The 20777-nt window shown below is 49.1% G+C and overlaps 1 protein-coding gene across 2 annotated transcripts; it reads left to right on the top strand.

Moving 5' to 3' along the window:
* Positions 1-810: 810 nt before the first annotated feature.
* FBXL12 (F-box and leucine rich repeat protein 12) lies at positions 811-17881 on the top strand. Of its 2 annotated transcripts, none has more exons than XM_003938933.4 (3): positions 811-1216; positions 1343-1415; positions 12308-17881. In XM_003938933.4, the coding sequence occupies exon 3, from the start codon at positions 12308-12310 to the stop codon at positions 13127-13129; it is 822 nt and encodes a 273-aa protein (XP_003938982.1). In that variant the 5' UTR covers positions 811-1216; positions 1343-1415; the 3' UTR covers positions 13130-17881. The 2 variants fall into 2 exon arrangements, with proteins under 2 accessions (XP_003938982.1, XP_003938981.1); XM_003938932.4 differs by having other exon boundaries at positions 1079-1242.
* Positions 17882-20777: the final 2896 nt, after the last annotated feature.

Genomic DNA, 20777 nt, shown 5'->3' on the forward strand with positions numbered 1-20777 from the left:
TAAAAACAAAGAAATACTGGGTCACACAAGCATTTACTATACTTACCACTGCCTGGCAGGATTACTGAGAGTCTCATTCGAGTCAGTGTCTTACTCTGTCACAGGCTGGAGTGCAGTGGCATGATCATAGCTCACTGCAGCCTCAACTTCTGGACTCGAGAGATCTTCCTGCCTTAGTCTTCCACGTAGCTAGGACTTCAGGGACGCACCACCACGCATGGCTGATTTTTTTACTTTTAGGAGAGACACGGCCTCACTATGTCGCCCAGGCTGGTCTCAAACTCCAGGCCTCAAGTGATCCCTCCAAAGTGCTGGAATTACAGGCATGAGCCACCACATCCGGCCTTATTTTCCCTCTTTGCGGTGTTTTTCCAGATTTCCGACATTGAACATATGTTACTTTTGTAATCAGCGGGGGTGGAAAAGGAAATGTTCTTTTTAAAAAAAAAAAAAAAAAAAAAAAAAGCTCTGATGTCTCAGTGCTTGATTGAAAGATCGCCCAAGCACAGGGTCTTGGTGCTGAGCTGTGGGGTGAGGAGTTAGGAATGGGATGAGGAGTGCTGCTGAAAGAGGAAAATGGGGCCTTGCCCCCTCCAGCCCCGCCTTCCGGACGCGGTCGTTTTCTCTAGCCCCGCCCTCGGGCCTCGCCCCACTCCAGCCCCGCCTCTCAGGCTTGGTTCTCATCTCTAGCCCCGCCCCTGGGCCTCGCCCGCCCCAGCCACGCCTTCTGGGCTTGGTTCGCGTCTCAAACCCAGCCTCCATCCTTCCACCACCCCAGCTACGCCTTCCGAACTTGGTCCTAGTCTCCGGCTCCGCCCCCGAGCTTTGCCTCACTCCAGGCCCGCCTTCCAGACTTGGTCTTAGTTCCTAGTCGGGGCCAAATCACGCCTCGGCCACGTCCTCCAGGCCTCTCGCTGCCTCAGCCACGCTTTCCAGGCTGGGTTCTGGTCTCGGTTCGCAGCTGGAGCCGGTCCGCATTCGCGGATACGGCTGGTCCTGCCCTGGGACGCAATCGCTTCCCAGCGAGAGGAAAGTCAAATTTCTCAGCGGGTTACGGGGAGGTCGCGGCCGCCGCCTTTTCAACCTCACCTCGGGGCCCCCAGGAGGACCCCTCGGGTCTCCTTAACCGGAAGCGGAAGTGCGCGTTGGCGGGATCATGGCGACTTTGGTCGAACTGCCGGACTCGGTCCTCCTCGAAATCTTCTCTTACCTCCCGGTACGGGACCGGATCCGCATCTCCAGGTGCGGGGGGGAAGGGCCGGGCGGAGGGTGGACCTGGCACCTGGAGATGTGGATGTGGCCCGGGGCCGGGGTCGTTCTAATCATGGGTCCCCTCCCGCAGGGTCTGTCACCGCTGGAAGAGGCTGGTGGACGACCGGTGGCTGTGGCGACATGTCGACCTGACGCTCTACACGGTACGCGGGGCTGGCTGGTCGGGTCTGGGCCGCGGTTGCGGTGCCCGGACCCCGAAGACCACCTCTCCCACCCTAGGACAGTGTGCCGGGGCCTGGGTTGGGGATTTAGAGTCAGACGGTCCGGGGCCCATCCCGGCATCATCTCTTACCTCCTCCTCTTCGACCTCAGGGCCTCAATTTCTGCATCCCTGCAATGGGGATAATATTGTGGGACTTCACTGAGATCGTGCAGGGAAAGGGCTTAGAACAGTCTGGCACATATTTATCATTCGATAAATGCTAATTTATTACCATGTTATCAAGTGGGGTTTTGGGGGGGTTTTTTTGTTGTTGTTTTTTCTGAGATGGAGTCTCACTCCATCGCCCAGGCTGGAGTGCAGTGGCACGATCTTGGCTCACCGCAACCTCCGCCTCCTGGGTTCAAGCAATTCTCCTGCCTCAGACTCCCGAGTAGCTGGGACTACAGGCCTGCGCCTCCACCGCCAGGCTAATTTTTGTATTTTTTGTAGAGACGGGGTTTCACCGTATTGGCCAAGCTGTTCTCGAACTCCTGACCTTGTGACCTGCCCGCCTTGGCCTCCCAAAGTGCTGGGATTACAGGCGTGAGGCACCGCACCCTGCCAAATTTTTGTTTTGTATTGTTTTTGAGACAGGGTCTCGCTCTGCTGCTCAAGCTCAAGTGCAGTGGTTCGAATGCATCCTCGACCTCCCAAGCTCAAGCTGTCTTCTTGTGTCACCTTCCCGAGTAGCTGGGACCATAGGCACTAACCACTACACCTGCTAATTTTTTTATATTTTGTGGAGGCATAGTCTCACTATGTTGCCCAGTCTGGTCTCGAACTCCTGGGCTTAAGTAATCCTCCCAACTTAGCCTCCCAAAGTGCTCAGGTAACAGGCATGAGCCACTGCAACTGGCTCAAAACATTTATAGATATATTTGTTGCCCTTTTTGAAATCGTCTTCATAGATAACTGCTATTGTAAAGTGGATTTGCACCCTTCCTTTTACCTTACTTCATATGTGTGTGTCCGTAAACAAATACAGTATTATTGATGTGTTTCTAAACTTTGGTAATACTGTTCTACTCTTTAGATAGTATTCTACTATTTAGACTATTTTCCTGTATATATCCATCTATAACTCCCTTTCATACAACATTGCTTTTGAGGTTCTTTTCTTAAGGACAGAGTCTTGCAATGTTTTCCAGGATGATCTCGAACTCCTGGTCTCAGGTTGTTCCCTATAGTCTCCTAAAGAGCTGGGATTACAGGTATGAGCCACAGACCCTCGCCTAATATTATGAAACTTAAAGAGTATTCTCAGTTGTTGGTTTTGTGAGGAAAAGTTGATTTATATGTCGGTTTTGTATGCATTTAAAATTTTATCAACTTTAACTGCTACCCTTGTGAGTTACCATTCAGTGGTCACTATGTTAGTCCATTTCCCCTAACCTACACAAGTCTAAATTTGGCCAGGAAGATTTGATTCCTCTGTCAAAAGTAGCCCATAACATTTATGCTCTGCAGTGTATCTTTTTCTTTCTTTTTTTTTTTTTTTTTTTGAGAAGGAGTTCCGCTCTTGTTACCCAGGCTGGAGTGCAATGGCGCGATCTCGGCTCACCGCAACCTCCGCCTCCTGGGTTCAGGCAATTCTCCTGCCTCAGCCTCCTGAGTAGCTGGGATTACAGGCACGTGCCACCATGCCCAGCTAATTTTTTGTATTTGTAGTAGAGACGGGGTTTCACTGTGTTGACCAGGATGGTCTCGATCTCTTGACCTCGTGATCCACCCACCTCGGCCTCCCAAAGTGCTGGGATTACAGGCGTGAGCCACCGCGCCCGGCCAGTGCATCTTTTTCTAATTTGTTTTTTTGAGATGGGATCTCACTCTTCACCCAGGCTGTGGGGTATAGTGGCAAAATCATAGCTCACTGCAGCCTCAGTCTCCTGGGCTCACACAATCTTTCTGCCTCAGCCTCCTGAAATGATTCATTAGAACATGGTTCTTTCTCTCTTAGTTCATAATATGGTTTGACTGTGTCCTCACCCAAATCTCAACTTGAATTGTATCTCCCAGAATTCCCACATGTTGTGGGAGGGACCCAGAGGGAAGTAATTGAATCATGAGGGCCTGTCTTTCTTTCTTTCTTTGTTTTTTTTTGAGACGGAGTTTCGCTCTTGTTACCCAGGCTGGAGTGCAATGGTGCGATCTCGGCTCACCGCAACCTCCGCCTCCTGGGTTCAGACAATTCTCCTGCCTCAGCCTCCTGAGTAGCTGGGATTACAGGCACACTCCACCATGCCCAGCTAATTTTTGTATTTTTAGTAGAGACGGGGTTTCACCATGTTGACCAGGATGGTCTCGATCTCTTGACCTCGTGATCCACCCGCCTCGGCTTCCCAAAGTGCTGGGATTACAGGCTTGAGCCACCGCGCACGGCGGGCCTGTCTTTCTCGTGCTATGTAGGGTCCAGCCCTCCAGGGTTCTGTGAACCCCTCCCTGCTGGTGCGAAGGTGAGAAATTGTAGAAATAAAAGACACAACACACAGAGATAGAGAAAAGAGAGTTTGGGCCCTGTGGTCCACTGCCAACCAAAGGGCAGAGTCTGGCAGTAGCCCTGAATACCTGGATGCTCTCACTTTTATTGAGTTGCAAATCTGTGGACAGGGTAGGGAGGGCACAGGTAGGGCATGGCCTTGGTGGTCTACGACTGGGGGCAAGGTGAATAGGGCGTGGCAGTGATCGGGTCAAGTACATCACATGTCTTACAGGTAGGGGCTCAAGACTTTCAGGTAGCCAAGATGAGGTAAGGAGCACAATGCATCAGCACTTTTCCATACTTGTTAAGAAAAAATAGGCCAGGGGCAGTGGCTCATGCCTGTAATCCCAACACTTTGTGAGGCCGAGGCAGGTGGATCACAAGGTCAGGAGATCGAGACTATCCTGGCCAACATGGTGAAACCCTATATCTACTAAAATACAAAAAAATTAGCCAGGCGTGGTGGCACTCACCTGTAATCCCAGCTGCTGAGGAGGCTGAGGCAGAGGAATTGCTTGAACCTGGGATGCGGGGGTTGCAGTGAGCCAAGATTGTGCCACTGCACTCCAGCATGGGCAATAGAACAAGACTGTCTTTAAAAAAAAAAAAAAAAAAAACGCCGGGCGCGGTGGCTCAAGCCTGTAATCCCAGCACTTTGGGAGGCTGAGGCGGGTGGATCACGAGGTCAAGAGATCAAGACCAACCTGGTCAACATGGTGAAACCCCGTCTCTACTAAAAATACAAAAAATTATCTGGGCATGGTGGCACGTGCCTGTAATCCCAGCTACTCAGGAGGCTGAGGCAGGAGAATTGCCTGAACCCAGGAGGCGGAGGTTGTGGTGAGCCGAGATCGCGCCATTGCACTCCAGCCTGGGTAACAAGAGTGAAACTCCGTCTCAAAAAAAAAAAAAAAAAGGGCCGGGCGCAGTGGCTCAAGCCTGTAATCCTAGCACTTTGGGAGGCCGAGGCGGGTGGATCACGAGGTCGAGAGATCGAGACCATCCTGGTCAACATGGTGAAACCCTGTCTCTACTAAAAATACGAAAAATCAGCTGGGCATGGTGGTGCGTGCCTGTAATCCCAGCTACTCAGGAGGCTGAGGCAGGAGAATTGCCTGAACCCAGGAGGCAGAGGTTGCGGTGAGCCGAGATGGCGCCATTGCACTCCAGCCTGGGTAACAAGAGTGAAACTCGATCTCAAAAAAACCAAAATAAAATAAGAATAAAGATCGTAAGATTTATATTACTTTTACTGATTATCTCTTCTAAGAAAAAAGGAACCAGAAGTGGAACATGAGAGTGGACATGGAACGTGACCACTGAAGCACATCATCACACAGAGACAGTTAAGCCCCCGAATGTCTGCGGGCCTACCTGACAACATCAGGCCCACCACAAGAGCTATTTTTGACATCTCCTTCCCTAGCTGACTAAACTGCAGGCACTTTCCTGGCACTGGCACTGCCACTCAGCTAAGGCACCCTCCAGGCATGACAGAGGGCTTAAAGTGTCTTGTCTTAGAGTCATTCATTTCACAATGTCGCCCCAGGTTCACACTTCTGACCTGGGAGGCATTAGTAAAAGAATTAAGATTACCTATGAGGCCGGGCGCAGTGGCTCAAGCCTGTAATCCCAGCACTTTGGGAAGCCGAAGCGGGTGGATCACACGGTCAAGATATCGAGACCATCCTGGTCAACGTGGTGAAAACCCTGTCTCTACTAAAAATACAAAAAATTAGCTGGGCATGGCGGCGCATGCCTGCAATCCCAGCTACTTAGGAGGCTGAGGCAGGAGAATTGCCTGAACCCAGAAGGCAGAGGTTGCGGTGAGCCAAGATCGCGCCATTGCACTCCAGCCTGGGTAATGAGTGAAACTCTGTCTCAAAAAAAAAAAAAAAAAAAGATTACCTATGAATAACTAATAACTACTAAGGTTATAGCTCTAGTTACTTTCTTCTTCATTATTTATATCCAAATAGGCTGAGGCCTTTGGCTTCTGCCTCGGCACTTATGGGATCTCCCCACTTCGATGCTATTCTTGTGATAGTAAGTCTCACAAGATCTGATGGGTTTATCAGAGGTTTTGCTTTTGCTTCTTTCTCATTTTCTCTTGCTGCCGCCATGTAAGAAGTGCCTTTCACCTCCTGCCATGATTTTGAGATTGCCCCAGCCATGTGAAACTGTTAAGTCCACTTAAACCTCTTTTTCTTCCCAGTCTCAGGTATGTCTTTATCAGCAGTGTGAAAACAGACTAATACAATAAATTGTTACCAGTAGAGTGGGGTATTGCTGAAAAGATACCCAAAAATGTGGACTCAACTTTGGAACTCCAGAGGTTGAAACATTTTGGAGGGCTCAGAAGAAGACAGGAAAATGTGGGAATGTTTAGAACTTCCTGGAGACTTCTTGGATGGCTTTGCCCAAAATGCTGATAGTGATATGGACGAAAAGGTCTAGGCTAAGGTAGTCTCAGATGGAGACGAAAACTTGTTGGGAACTGGAGTAAAGGTGACTCTTGTTATGTTTTAGCAAAGAGACTGATGGCATTTTGCCTCGACCCTAGGGATTTCTGGAACTTTTAACTTCAGAAAGATGATTTAGGGTATCTGGTGGAAGAAATTCCCTTTTTTTTTTGAGACAGTCTCACTCAGCCACCCAGGCTAGAATGCAGTGATGCGATCTCGGCTCACTGCAACCACTATCTCCCCAGTTCAAGCAATTCTGTCTCAGGCTCCTGAGTAGCTGGGATTACAGGTACCCGCCATCATGCCTGGCTCTTTTTTGTATTTTAGTAGAGACAGGGTTTCACCATGTTGGCCAGGCTGGTCTTGAACTTCTGACTTCAGGTGATCCGACCACCTCAGCCTCCCAAAGTGCTGGGATTACAGGCATGGGCCACTGCACCTGGCCTCTGGTGGAAGAAATTTCTAAGCAGCAAAGCATTCAAGAAGTGACTTGGGTACTGTTAAAGGCATTCAGTTTTAAAAGGGAAGCAGAGCAAAAATGTTGAGGGAAGCAGCAATGGAGGAAGAGTTTACAGTGTGCCTACATAAACTGGTTATAAGTAATGTATAAAAGAATTCATGAGCAATGAACTGCAGAAGGCCACAGGAGGCCTCTGGGGAGGAAGGCCGCTCTATTGCCAGTATGTTCCCAGGTACAGAGTGACCTAAGCTCTGATATTTTAAACATAGTGCCCAAGGACATAACACTCCCTTGAAGCACTGGAATGCAACCAGACATTTAGGCTCCTTTCTAAGCCTGCTCCCATGAGCTGCATTGTCTGTAGATAAGCATATGCTTTTAGCTCTTGAGAAACTCTAATAAACTGCCACTGCTGTCAATCTTATGTTTAATGTGCAGCCTCCCTTTCACCAGTTCACCCCACCATCTGCACTATAAAGTGATTGTATTCAATAAATACTGTGGAAAACCAAAGCTTGGGCCTTTGCAGCCTCCAGTTTTAAAGTTTATTGTTCCTGGCCCCCTGATCCCACTTTATGCATTCTTAACCTGTCTTTTTCTCATTCCTTTGTCACTACTGAACTCAGGATACCCTGTGGGTGGTGTGGGGGCTGGTGCCCTATACAGAAAAGTTTGGAAAATTTGTAGCCTGACTATGTGATAGAAAAGAAAAACCTATTTTCTGGGGGAAAATTTAAGCTGGCTACAGAAATTTGCATAAGTTGCAAGGAACCTAATGGACCATGGGGAAAATGTCTCTAGGCCATGTCAGAGACCTTCACAGCAGCCCCTCCCATCACAAGCCTGGAAGCCCAGGAGGAAAAAATGGTTTCATGGGCTGGACTCAGGTTCCCCTGCTGCATGCAGCAGGGAACTTGGTGCCTTGTGTCCCAGCTGCTCCAGCCGTGGCTAAAAGGGGCCAACATATACCTTGGGCTATGGCTTCAGAGGGTGGAAGCCCCAAGCCATGGCATATTCCACATGGTCTTGAGCCTGCTGGTGTACAGAAGTCAATAACTGAGGTTTGGGGCTGAGTGCAGTGGCTCACACCTGTAATCCCAGCACTTTCAGAGGCCAAGGTGGACAGATCACTTGAGGTCAAGAGTTCGAGACAAGCCTGGCCAATATGGTGAAACCCCATCTCTACTAAAAATGCAAAAAAAAATGCATGGTGGCACATGCTTATAATCCCAGGTACTCAGGAGGCTGAGGCAGGAGAATTGCTTGAACTCAGGAGGTAGAGATTACAGTGACTCGAGATTGTGCCATTGCACTTCAGCATGGGTAACAAGAGTGAAACTCCATCTCAAAAAAAGAAAAGAATTGAGGTTTGGGAACCTCTGCCTAGATTTCAGATGTATGGAAACGCCTGAATGTTCAGGCAAAAGTTTGCTACAGGGGTGCGGCCCTCATGGAGAACTTCTGCTAGGACAGTGTGGAAGGGAAATGTCGGGTCAGAGCCCCCTCCCCACAGTCCCTGTTGGGGCCCTGCCTAGTGCCTACTGGACACTGCTTAGAGCTGTGAGAAGAGGGCCACTGTCTTCCAGCCTCCAGAAAGGTAGATCCACCCACAGCTTGCACCGTGCATCTGGAAAAGCTTCAGACACTCAACACCAGCCTGTGAAAGCAGCTGGGAGGGAGACTGTACCCTATAAAGCCACAAGGATTAGACCATGGGAACCCACCTCTTGCATCAGCATGACCTGGATGTGGGACCCGGAATCAAAGGAGATCATTTTAGAGCTTTAAAATGTGGCTGCCCTGCTGGATTTCAGACTTGCATGAGCCCTGTAACCCTTTTGTTTTGGCCAATTTCTTCCATTCGGAATGGCTATATTTACCCAATACCTGTACCCCCATTGTATCTAGGAAGTAACTAGCTAGCTTTTGATTCCACAGGCTCATAGGTGGAAGGGACTTGCCTTGTCTCAGATGAGACTTTGGATTGTGGACTTTTGGGTTAATGCTGAAATGAGTTAAGACTTTGGAGGACTATTGGAAAGGCATGATTGGTTGTGAAATGTGAGGACGTGAGATGTGGAGGGGCCAGGAGTGGGATGATATAGTTTGGCTATGTCTCCACCCAAATCTTAACTCAAATTGTATCTCCCAGAATGTCCACGTGTTGTGAGAGGGACCCAGGGGGAGGTGATGGAGTCTCGGGGGCTGGTCTTTCTCATGCTATTCTTGTGATAGTGAATCTCATGAGATCTGGTGGGTTTATAAGGAATTTCCTCTTTCACATCTTCCTCATTTTCTTTTCTTTTCTTTTCTTTTTTTGAGATGGAGTCTTGCTCTTTTTCAAGGCTGAAGTGCAGTGGCATGATCTTGGCTCGCTGCAACCTACGCCTCCCAGGTTCAAGCGATTCCCCTGCCTCAGCCTCCTGAGTAGCTGGGACTACAGGTGTGCCACCATACCCAGCTAATTTTTTGTATTTTAGTAGAGACAGGGTTTTACCATGTTGGCCAGGACAGTCTCGATCTCCTACCCTTGTGATCCATCCACCTCAGTGTCCCAAAGTGCTTGGATTACAGGCGTGAGCCACCATGCCCAGTCTTTCTCGTTTTCTGTTGCTGCCGCCACATAAGAAGTGCCTTTTGCCTCCTGCCATGATTTTGAGGTCTCCCCAGCCATGTGGAACTGTAAGTCCAATTAAACCTCTTTTTCTTCCAAGTCTCAGGTATATCTTTATCAGCAGTGTGAAAACAGACTGATACAGTTCATATTACACAGGTTTACATATGCATGTATAAAAGGCAAATGTAAGCATGCTTTCTTAAGGATTGATCATAAGCTGTTTTCTTTCCGTGAATGAAAGAGTTTGATGTAGAAACACCTTTGTAAGCACATGTGAATATGTTATTAGACAATTTTGCTTTTTCTGTTAGACCCTATGATGCCTAGTAGAGAAATCCAGCAATAAAAGGCAGATGTAAGCCTGCTAATTTTTTCTAACATAAAATGTACTGATAATGATAAGCCCAGTGCTATCAATTTTATATATATATATATATTATATATATGTGTGTGTGTGTGTGTGTATATATATATATATATATATATATATATTTTTTTTTTTTTTTTTTTTTTTTTTTTTTTCCCTACTAAGTCTGACTTCCCAGGGTTGATTTTTGCAGCTTTCACTGTACCAGGTTGTGATTTTTTCCTTTTTTTTTCTTTTTGAGACAAAGTTTCACTTCATTCTTCTTGCCTAGTTTGGTGCAGTGGTACGATCTCAGCTCATTGCAACCTCCACCTCCCAAGTTTAAGCAATTTTCCTGCCTCAGCCTTCTGAGTAGCTGGGATCACAGGCATGCTCCACCATACCCAGCTAATTTTGTATTTTTAGTAGAAATGGGGTTTCTCTTGTTGGTTAGGCTAGTCTTGAACTCCTGACCTCAGGTGATCCGCTTGCCTCAGCCTCCCAAAGTGTGGGATTACAGGTGTGAGTCACCGTGCTTGGCCATTTTTTTTTTGTTGTTTGTTTGTTTGTTTTGAGACAGTCTCACCCTGTTGCCCAGGCAGGAGTGCAGTGGTGTGATCTCAGCTCACTGCAGCCACTGCTTCCCAGAGGTGGTTCTCATGCCACCACCGTGCCCGGCTATTACTTTTATTTATATTTTTTAAATTTATTTTTTGAGACGGAGTTTCACACTTGTCACCCAAGCTGGAGTGCAATGGTGCAAACTTGTCTCTGCTTCCCAGATTCAATCAATTCTCCTGCCTCAGCCTCCCAAGTAGCTGGGATTTCAGAGACCCACCACACCCAGCTAATTTTTGTATTTTAAGTACAGATGGGGTTTCACCATGTTAGACAGGCTGGTCTTAAACTCCTGACCTCAAGTGATCCACCTGCCTCAACCTTCCAAAGTACTGGGATTACAGGTGTAATGAGCCTGTAATGCCTGGCTTTTATTTATTTTTAGTATAGACAGGGTTTTTGCCCTGTTGCCCAGGGTGGTCTTGAACTCCTGAGCTCAGGCAATCCACCCGCCTCAGCCTCCCAAAGTGCTGGGATTACAAGCGTGAACCACCATGCCTGGCCTTTTTATTTGTTGTTTTGTTTTTTTAGCATAGACTTGATTTACTCTGGGTAGTTTTCACCTTTAAAAGTTTTTATTCTGTATTGCTTATTTCTACTGGTAATCATTAAGAAAGGGGTAAAACAGGCTGGGCATGGTGGCTCATGCCTATAATCCAGCACTTTGGGAAGCCGAGGTGGGTGGATCACGAGGTCAGGAGTTCAAGACCAGCCTGACCAAGATGATGAAACCCCATCTCTATTAAAAATACAAAAAAATTAGCCAGGCACAGTGGCAGGCACCTATAATCCCTGTTACTGAGGAAGCTGAGGCAGGAGAATTGCTTGAACTCCAGGGTGTGGAGGTTGCAGTGAACTGAGATCGTGCCACTGCACTTCAGCCTGGGGGACAAAGTGAGACTCCATCTCAGAAAAAAAAAAAAAAAAAAAAGGAAAGAAAGGTGTAAAATATCAGTGGGTTGCTTTGCTTTCTTTCTTAGTCCAGAAAAACAATAAGAGAATGTATTGCTAAAGATAAATTCTGTTAGTATCTCTTTGCCCCACCAGATTTATTCTAAGTGGCCGAGTGCAGTGACTCACACCTGCAGATCTAGCACTTTGAGGGTTGAGGTAGGAGGGTCTCTTAAATCCAGGAGTTGGAGACTAGCCTGGGCAACATATCAAGACCTCGTCTCGGCCGGGCGCGGTGGCTCAAGCCTGTAATCCCAGCACTTTGGGAGGCCGAGGCGGGTGGATCACGAGTTCGAAAGATCGAGGCCATCCTGGTCAACATGGTGAAACCCCGTCTCTACTAAAAATACAAAAAACTAGCTGGGCATGGTGGCACATGCCTGTAATTCCAGCTACTCAGGAGGCTGAGGCAGGAGAATTGCCTGAACCCAGGAGGCGGAGGTTGTGGTGAGCTGAGATCGCGCCATTGCACTCCAGCCTGGGTAACAAGAGGGAAACTCCGTCTCAAAAAAAAGACCTCGTCTCTACTAAAAATAGCAAAAATTAGCTGGGAATGTGTCAGTAGTCCAAGCCACTTGGGAAGCTGAAGTGGGAGAATCACTTGAGCCCAGGAGGTCCAGGCTGCAGTGAGCCATCATCTCGTCACTGCCCTCCAGCCTGGGTGACAGAGCAAGACCCTGTCAAAAAAAAAAAAAAAAGATTTGTTCAAAGCCCTAGCAGGCAAGATGGTGCACTGAAACTGTCTTGTTGAACCTGGGGAGGAGACTGTCTAGGGAAGGGCAGAAGCCCAGCAAGGCACCAGAATCCTCCACCCCAGGGATGTCTGTCTTCAGCCCAGCAGGGACCTTGGAAGCTCCATACCTCTCACCCTGTCACCCCAATCTCTGGGTCTTACAGATGCGACCTAAAGTCATGTGGCACCTCCTTCGAAGGTACATGGGATCCCGACTCCATTCCCTGCGGATGGGCGGCTACCTGTTCTCCGGCTCCCAGGCCCCCCAATTGTCCCCTGCCCTGTTGAGAGCCCTGGGCCAGAAGTGCCCCAACCTGCAGCGGCTCTGCCTGCACGTGGCCGACTTGAGCATGGTGCCTATCACCAGCCTGCCTAGCACCCTGAGGACCCTGGAGCTGCACAGCTGTGAGATCTCCATGGCCTGGCTCCTCAAGCAGCAGGACCCCACCGTGCTGCCCCTGCTCGAATGCATCGTGCTGGACCGCGTCCCTGCCTTCCGTGACGAGCACCTGCAGGGCCTGACGCGCTTCCGGGCCTTGCGTTCACTGGTGCTGGGTGGTACCTACCGTGTAACCGAGACAGGGCTGGATGCCAGCCTGCAGGAGCTCAGCTACCTGCAGAGGCTCGAGGTGGTGGGCTGCACCCTGTCTGCTGACAGCACCCTACTGGCCATCAGCCGCCACCTCCGAGATGTGCGGAAGATCCGGCTGACCGTGAGGGGCCTCTCTGCCCCGGGTCTGGCTGTCCTGGAGGGGATGCCGGCCCTGGAGAGTCTGTGCCTGCAGGGTCCTCTTGTCACCCCAGAAATGCCCACCCCCACTGAAATCCTCTCCTCTTGCCTCACCATGCCTAAGCTCAGAGTGCTTGAGCTGCAGGGGCTGGGGTGGGAGGGTCAGGAAGCTGAGAAGATCCTGTGTAAGGGGCTGCCCCACTGTATGGTCATCGTCAGGGCTTGCCCCAAAGAGTCCATGGACTGGTGGATGTAACTGCTCCACCGTCTCTAGGACCCATGCCAGCTTTCATTGTTGAGCCCCAGCCCCTTTGAGCAGCACTTTGAAGAGGGCAGATAATCAGACTTGAGGAAACTGAAAGCCCCAGGTTTAGAGGACAGAGGCCCAGAGACTTCCAGACCATTGGAATCACTGTTTGCCAGCTGTGTGGCCTGGGTCATATCATCAGCCTCTCGGAAGCCTACACATCCTGAAATAAGGACAATCACAGCTACCTCATAATTACATTGTAAAGCCTTACTCTAAAAGCTCTCAGCCTCCAGAGGCTCTCAATGAAGAGTCACCTTCAGGATCGTCCTCAGGAACAGGATGGATGAGGAAGGGGTGAGGTTAAGATTTACAGGCACCCGCCATACGTGGTGGCTCACACCTGTAATCCTAGCACTTTGGGAGGCCGAGGTGCCTGGATCACCTGAGGTCAGGAGTTTAAGACCAGCCTGGCCATCATGGTGAAACCTCATCTTTTTAAAAAGAAGAAAGATTTACGGGCACCCAATGGGCCCCCTTAAGAGTACCCAAGAAGGACTGTCTATGCATGCATACCCACACGCCTATATACCATTTATATACCTACACGCACGAAGACTCGCTGAGAGGACAACGGAGACTCACAATTCGATGATTGAAATGCTTATAAAAGTTCTCAATTCTATTTTCTGTATTTTGTATGCTGTATTTTCCAAGACATATATTATTTTGCTATTAAATAAAAAATTTTCCCAAGAAGTATTCAGTTTATTTATTCAACCAGTGTTTCTCGAGCTCTGCCTATTTTGCAGGCACTGTTCTAGGTTCTGGGAAACTGGGACCACAGCAGTGAACAAACTGACAAGACCCTGCCCTCATAGATCTCATAGAGAAGACAGGACAACAAACAGGTAAACTGATCCATGTTTTAAATTTTGGGGGGGATGGAGTCTCACTGTCACCTAAGCTGGAGTGCAATGCTGCGATCTTGGCTCACTGCAACTTCTGCCTCCTGGGTTCTAGTAATTCTTCTGCCTCAGCCTCCCAAGTAGCTGGGATTACGGGTGCCTGCCACTACACCTGGCTAATTTTTTGTATTTTTAGTAGAGATGGGGTTTCGCCATATTGCCCAGGTTAGTCTCAAACTTCTGACCGCAGGTGATCCGCCTGCCTCAGCCTCACAAAGTGCTGGAATTACAGGCATGAGCCACCATGCCCAGCCACCACGTTGTAATTTTGGAAACTCTGGGACAATACACCAGGGTCATATGATGGAGGCACACTCGTATGGATGAGTGAGCAGGGCAGGCCTCTGTGCTGAGATCTGAAAGGTGAAAAAAAAGCAAACGTCAGAAGAACTTGGGGAGAAGAGGAAAGGCCGACGCTGCTAAGGTAAGAATGAACTTGGCATTTTCCAGAAACAGAAAGGAGGTGTGGCAGAGGAGCAGAGGGAAGAGCCATCGAAAGTGAGGTTGAGGCCAGGCATGGCGGCTCACATCTGTAATCCCAGCACTTCAGGAAGCCAAGGAGGTTGGATAACTTGAGCCCAGGAGTTCAAGACCAGCCTGGGGCGTCAGAGGCAGGTGAATCACTTTGCGTTCAGGAGTTTGAGACCAGCTTGGGCAACATGGTGAAGACCCATCTCTACAAAAAAAAATTAGCCAGGACTGGTGGTGTGTACCTACCCAGCTACTCCCTGCTATCCCAGCTATTCCGGAGGCTGAGGTTGAGGGATCGCTTGAGCTTGGGACTCAGAGGTTTCAGTGAGCTGTGATCACTGCACTCCCGCCTGGGCGACAGTGAGAACCTGTCTCAAAAAAAAAATAAAATAGGCCGGGCGCGGTGGCTCAAGCCTGTAATCCCAGCACTTTGGGAGGCCGAGGCGGGTGGATCACGAGGTCAAGAGATCGAGACCATCCTGGTCAACATGGTGAAACCCCGTCTCTACTAAAAATACAAAAAATTAGCTGGGCATGGTGGTGCGTGCCTGTAATCCCAGCTACTCAGGAGGCTGAGGCAGGAGAATTGCCTGAACCCAGGAGGCAGAGGTTGCGGTGAGCCGAGATCGTGCCATTGCACTCCAGCCTGGGTAACAAGAGCGAAACTCCGTCTCAAAAAATAAAATAAACAAAAGGAGATATTGGGGACAAGAGTGGGCAGGGCCTTGCAGATGGCTCAGGTTTTAGGGGTTCAGTAAGTAACAACTCCTTTTCCTGCCTTTTGAGCCTGAGCCACTTGAAAGATGCAGGTGTCAGACCGTAATCGGGAGCGCCCACCCATGAGATGAACGTTATGTGTGGCTAACCCCAGCTCTGTGGGCTCACCACCTGCTCAGCAGGCCAGGGTGCCTCCTTTGGTGAGGCAGGTTGGAGAAGAGGGCTGAGCTGAGTGCACTTAGTTTCTTATTCTAAGCTCACTCATCAGAGAAGAAGAGCTGGAGATGTTTCTCCCATGCTCTTCCCACTCAGAGTTGCGGGTTGCAGTAGAAATTCCTTCTCTCACGCTCTCTCTCTGTCTCTCTCTCTCTCATTCTTTTTTTTTTTTTTTTTAAATAGAGACAGCGTCCGGGCACAGTGTCTCATGCTTGTAATCCCAGCACTTTGGGACACTGAGGCAGGAGGATCACCTGAGGTCAGGAGTTAGAGAGCAGCCTGGCCAACATGGTGAAACCCCTTCTCTACTAAAAATATAAAAATTAGCCAGACCTGATGGCATATGCCTGTAATCTCAGCTACTCGGGAGGCTGAAGTGGGAGAATTGCTTGAACCCTGGAGGGGGAGGTTGCAGAAAGCTGAGATCACATCACTGCATTCCAGCCTGGGCAACAGAGTGAGACTGTTTCAAAAATAAATAAATATATACATAAATAGAGACAGGTGTCTCCTTATGTTGCCCAGGCTGGTCTCAAACTCCTGGGCTCAAGCCATCCTACTTCAGCCTGCCAAGTATCTGGGACCACAGGAGTGTGTCACCACACCTGACCAATTTTTAATTTTTTTAGTGATGGGGGTCTCACTGTTTTGCCCAGGCTGGTCTGTAACTCCTGAGTGCAAATTATTCTCCTGCCTTGGCCTCCCAAAGTCCTGGGATTACAGGCATGAGCCACCTCACCTGAAATTCCTTCTCCATCTGTCCACATGAGGACTTGGGTATGAGTGTGCCCCTAATGTGGCCCTAGTCAGGGACTGATTGTCCAGTGCTGTGACCAACCCCAGTAGCTCCAGCACAGGACAGCTGGGGGCTGGGTTGAATCAGGTAGAAACAGAGATTGGAGAAGTCTCAAAGTGTCTGGAGAGCTGGGGTCAGTTTGGGAGAATATGATGGGTGACTCAACACCAGCACTGTGCTGGATTCTGCAGGTGGTTCTGGAAGTGCACTGCTGATGCCCCAATCTGGAACAACTCCAGGGGAAAAACGTTGCTTTCTCCTCCCTTTCTTGCTCCTCCCTGCCTTTTCAGTAGGAAGGGAGCACCAGACACTAATTTTAGTGTTTTTGTTAGTTTTTTGGAGATGGAGTCTCACTCTGTCACCCAGGTTGGAGTGCAGTGGTGCGATCTCAGCTCACTGCAACCCCTGCCTCCCAGGTTTAAGCCTCAGCCCGCCTCAGCCTCCTGAGTGGCTGGGATTTCAGGCACATGCCACCACACCCGGCTAATTTTTGTGTTTTTAGGAGACAGCGTTTCACATGTTGGCCAGGCTGGTCTCAAACTTGTGGCCTCAAGTGATCCGCCTGCCTTGGCCTCACAAAGTGCTGGGATTACAGATGTGTGCCACCGAGACTGGCCAGCAGACATTAATTTGAAGCAGATAATTGTTTATGGGCAGTGCTAGCAGGTGGAGGAGAAAGGCCCTGATTTGTAGCATTTGCCTACTACTATGGTGTAAACAGTCTCATCACAGCTGGTTTCAACCTACCAACAGTTTAGCAACTGGCCCACAAAATAATTGAAGATTCAGCATTTGGCTCTCCTGAGCTGCGGAACAGTGCCAGTTACCAGTGTCTTCCTCCTGGGCTCAGCCTATGGAGAACTCATTCTGCCTTAAGGATTTCTAACATGGGCCTTGCCCCAAGGGGTGATGGGGTGATAGAACATCAGACAGAGCTGCTCTCCTTTTGAGACCTCCGTGCCCCTGATTATTGCCTTCTCCCAGAAAAGGGGCTGGGGGCTTCAGGGCTGCCCTCTAATGAAGGCAAACCATAATCACAATAGCTGACATTTACTGTTTATCTTTTTTTTTTAATATTTATTTTATTTATTTATTTTGAGACATGGTCTTACTTCATCGCCCAGACTGGAGTGCAGTGGCGTGACTAGAGCTCACTGCAGCCTCGAACTCCTGGGCTCAAGCAATCCTCCCACCACAGCCTCCCCAGTAGCTGGGAATACAGGTGTGCATCACCACACCTGGCTAATTTTTAAAAAGAATTATTAAAAAAGAAAACAAGAGGCTGGGCGCGGTGGCTCAAGCCTGTAATCCCAGCACTTTGGGAGGCTGAGGCGGGTAAATCACGAGGTCAGGAGATCGAGACCATCCTGGTCAACATGGTGAAACCCCATCTCTACTAAAAATACAAAAAATTAGCTGGGCATGGTGGCACGTGCCTGTAATCCCAGCTACTCAGGAGGCTGAGGCAGGAGAATTGCCTGAACCCAGGAGGCGGAGGTTGTGGTGAGCCGAGATCGTGCCATTGCACTCCAGCCTGGGTAACAAGAGCGAAACTCCGTCTCAAAAAAAAAAAAAAGAAAAAGAAAACAAGAATTATTATTATTATTATTTTGTAGAGATGTGGTCTCACCATGTTGCCCATATTGGTCTCAAACTCCTTGGTTCAAGTGGTCTTCCTGCTTTGGCCTCCTAAAGTGTAAGATTACAGGTGTGAGCCACAACACCCACCCTACTGAGTGCTTCTTATGTGTCAGGCACTGTGCTCAGTTTTTCATGCATTGATTCCTATCAGCAGCCCACCCAGGGAGGTAGAGATGAGGTAACTGAGGAACAGAGAAGTTAAATTGCCCAAAGCAACATAGTAAAGTAGAACCTAAGTAATTTTTTTTTTTTTTTTTTTTGAGACAGAGTTTCGCTCTGTTGCCCAGGGTGGAATGCAATGACACAGTCTCAGCTCACTGCAACCTCCACCTCCCAGGTTCAAGCAATTTTCCTTCCTTAGCCTCCTGAATAGCTGGGATTACAGGCATCTGCCACCACACCTGGCTAATTTTTGTATTTTTAGTAGAGATGGGGTTTCACCATGTTGGCCAGGCTCGTCTCAAACTCCTGACTTCGTGACCTGCCACTTCAGCCTCCCAAAGTGCTGGGATTACGGGCATGAGCCAGCATGCCTGGCCTCTTTTTTTTTTTTTTTTTTTTTTTGAGACAGAGTCTTGTTCTCTCCCTCAGGCTGGCCCAGTCTCTACTCACTGCAACCTCCCTCACCTGAGTTCAAGCAATCCTGCCACCTCAGCTTCCCAAGTAACTAAGACTACAGGCACACACTACCATGCCTGGCTTTTTTTTTTTTTTTTTTGATGACATGTTGCCCAGGCTGATCTCGAACTCTTGGGCTCAGGCTATCTGCCTGCTTTGGCCTCCTAAAGTTCTAGGATTCCAGGCATGAGCCACTGTGCCCAGCAAGGATTTCTACTTTATTTATTGTTCCTAAAACAACCTGGATTGTATAAGAACATGTACTCACTATAGATCCTGCCCTTGGAGCAAAGCGACCTTGATGTTATCGTACAAATTATAGGCTATGACACGCATCACATTCTTGCCTGTTCTGGTGTAGGGCACGTTGGGAGCCAGATGTATGGCTGATGGCCCCACAGGGTCGTGGGGTGAGCCTTATGCTATGCTGAGGCGCAGGATCCGAGAAATAAAGAGACAGGACATAGAAGTACAAAGAAAACACAGCTGGGCTCAGGGGTCCACGCCACCTATAAGCGGAGTCAGGCAAGGCCCCGAATGTCCAGAAGCATGAGTATTTATTGTGTATAGGTTAGGGGGCAGGGCAGTGAGTGAAATCATCTTTAAGGATAGTGATAGGGTCGTGAGCAATAAAACATGGGGTCCACCCCCATTAGGTCACCTAGGCCAGGAGATGGACAGTGCACAGCAAGGGGCCCGTTCCCACAAAGGCAAGGGCTGCATGCAGTAAGGGGTCCACCCCCATTAGGTCACTGAGGCTTGAAGGTGGGCCGTGCGCATTGAAGAGGGTGCAGTGTGCAATAACTTCTATCTATGGGAAAACTACTTCTAAGAAGATTTATAGGAGGATGCTTTAAGTCACATAGCAGTGACAGAGCTGTCAAGGTTACCGCCGCCTTCTGGCAGCTTCCAATGGGTTCTATAGGAAGGTGCTTTTCAAGCAGCACAGTAGCAAGAGCTACTGTGACTAAAGTTCACAGTCACCAAGGTGGATTGCCATTCTGAGGGCAGCCTTTGACAAGAACTGAAGCAAGGTCCTACAACTCCTTTATCAGGAGTGGCTCTTGCCCCAAGCTTGCCATACAGTGGGTATCTTAACGATACTGAACGCTGCTGCCTGGGCCATGGATTCTTGTCCTGGTATAACTGTTTTCCCTTAATTCATGCTCTGTACTGTGTCCACTCTAGGCATTCCTCCAATTATGAACTAAGATATAATTATAGGTATATATGTAGGGAAATATTCTTTTTTTTTTTTTTTTTTTTTTGAGAAGGAGTCTCGCTCTTGTTGCCCAACCTGGAGTGCAATGTCGCCATCTCGGCTCACTGCAACCTCCGCCTCCGGGGTTCAAGCAATTTTCCTGGCTCAGCCTCCCAAATAGCTGGGATTACAGGCAGGCACCAGCCACCACGCCTGGCTAATTTTTGTATTTTTAGTAGAGATGGGGTTTCACCATGTTGGCCAGCCTAGGAGACCCAAGTTCTTTTTTTTTTTTTTTTTTTTGAGACGGAGTTTCGCTCTTGTTACCCAGGCTGGAGTGCAATGGCGCGATCTCGGCTCACCGCAACCTCCGCCTCCTGGGTTCAGGCAATTCTCCTGCCTCAGCCTCCTGAGTAGCTGGGATTACAGGCACGCACCACCATGCCCAGCTAATTTTTTGTATTTTTAGTAGAGACGGGGTTTCACCATGTTGACCAGGATGGTCTCGATCTCTTGACCTCGTGATCCACCCGCCTCGGCCTCCCAAAGTGCTGGGATTACAGGCTTGAGCCACCGCGCCCGGCGAGACCCAAGTTCTTATTTGCAGAGGAAGCCTTCAGATACTAGGCTTCAGAGAGGATAGATTGCAAACGGTTTCTTTCTTTCTCTCTCTCTCTCTCTCTCTCTCTCTCTTTCTTTCTTCCTGAGACAGAGTCTCACTCTGTCCCCAGGCGCCGGAGTGCAGTGGCGCAAACTCGGCTCACTGCAACCTCTGCCTCTCGGGTTCAAGCCATTTTCCTGCCTCAGCCTCCCGAGTAGCTGGGACTACAGGTACATGCCAACATGCCCAGCTAATTTTTGTATTTTTAGTAGAGACGGGGTTTCACCATGTTGCCCAGGCTGGTCTCGATCTTTTGACCTCGTGATCCGCCCGCCTCGGCCTCCCAAAGTGCTGGGATTACAGGCTTGCGCCACCGCGCGCCCGGCCGATGTAAACAGTTTCTTATCAGACAGACCTGGGAGTGTGGC

This window comes from Saimiri boliviensis, chromosome 14 (assembly GCF_048565385.1).
Source record: "Saimiri boliviensis isolate mSaiBol1 chromosome 14, mSaiBol1.pri, whole genome shotgun sequence".
Lineage (NCBI taxonomy): Eukaryota > Metazoa > Chordata > Mammalia > Primates > Cebidae > Saimiri > Saimiri boliviensis.

Bases quoted from the DNA above. Each gene is read 5' to 3' on its own strand.
- FBXL12 (XM_003938932.4), top strand. From the start codon at position 1,157: ATGGCGACTTTGGTCGAACTGCCGGACTCGGTCCTCCTCGAAATCTTC. The intron at 1,243-1,342 runs GTGCGGGGGGGA...CCCCTCCCGCAG, and splicing joins GACCGGATCCGCATCTCCAG to GGTCTGTCACCGCTGGAAGA. The intron at 1,416-12,307 runs GTACGCGGGGCT...TGGGTCTTACAG, and splicing joins TCGACCTGACGCTCTACACG to ATGCGACCTAAAGTCATGTG.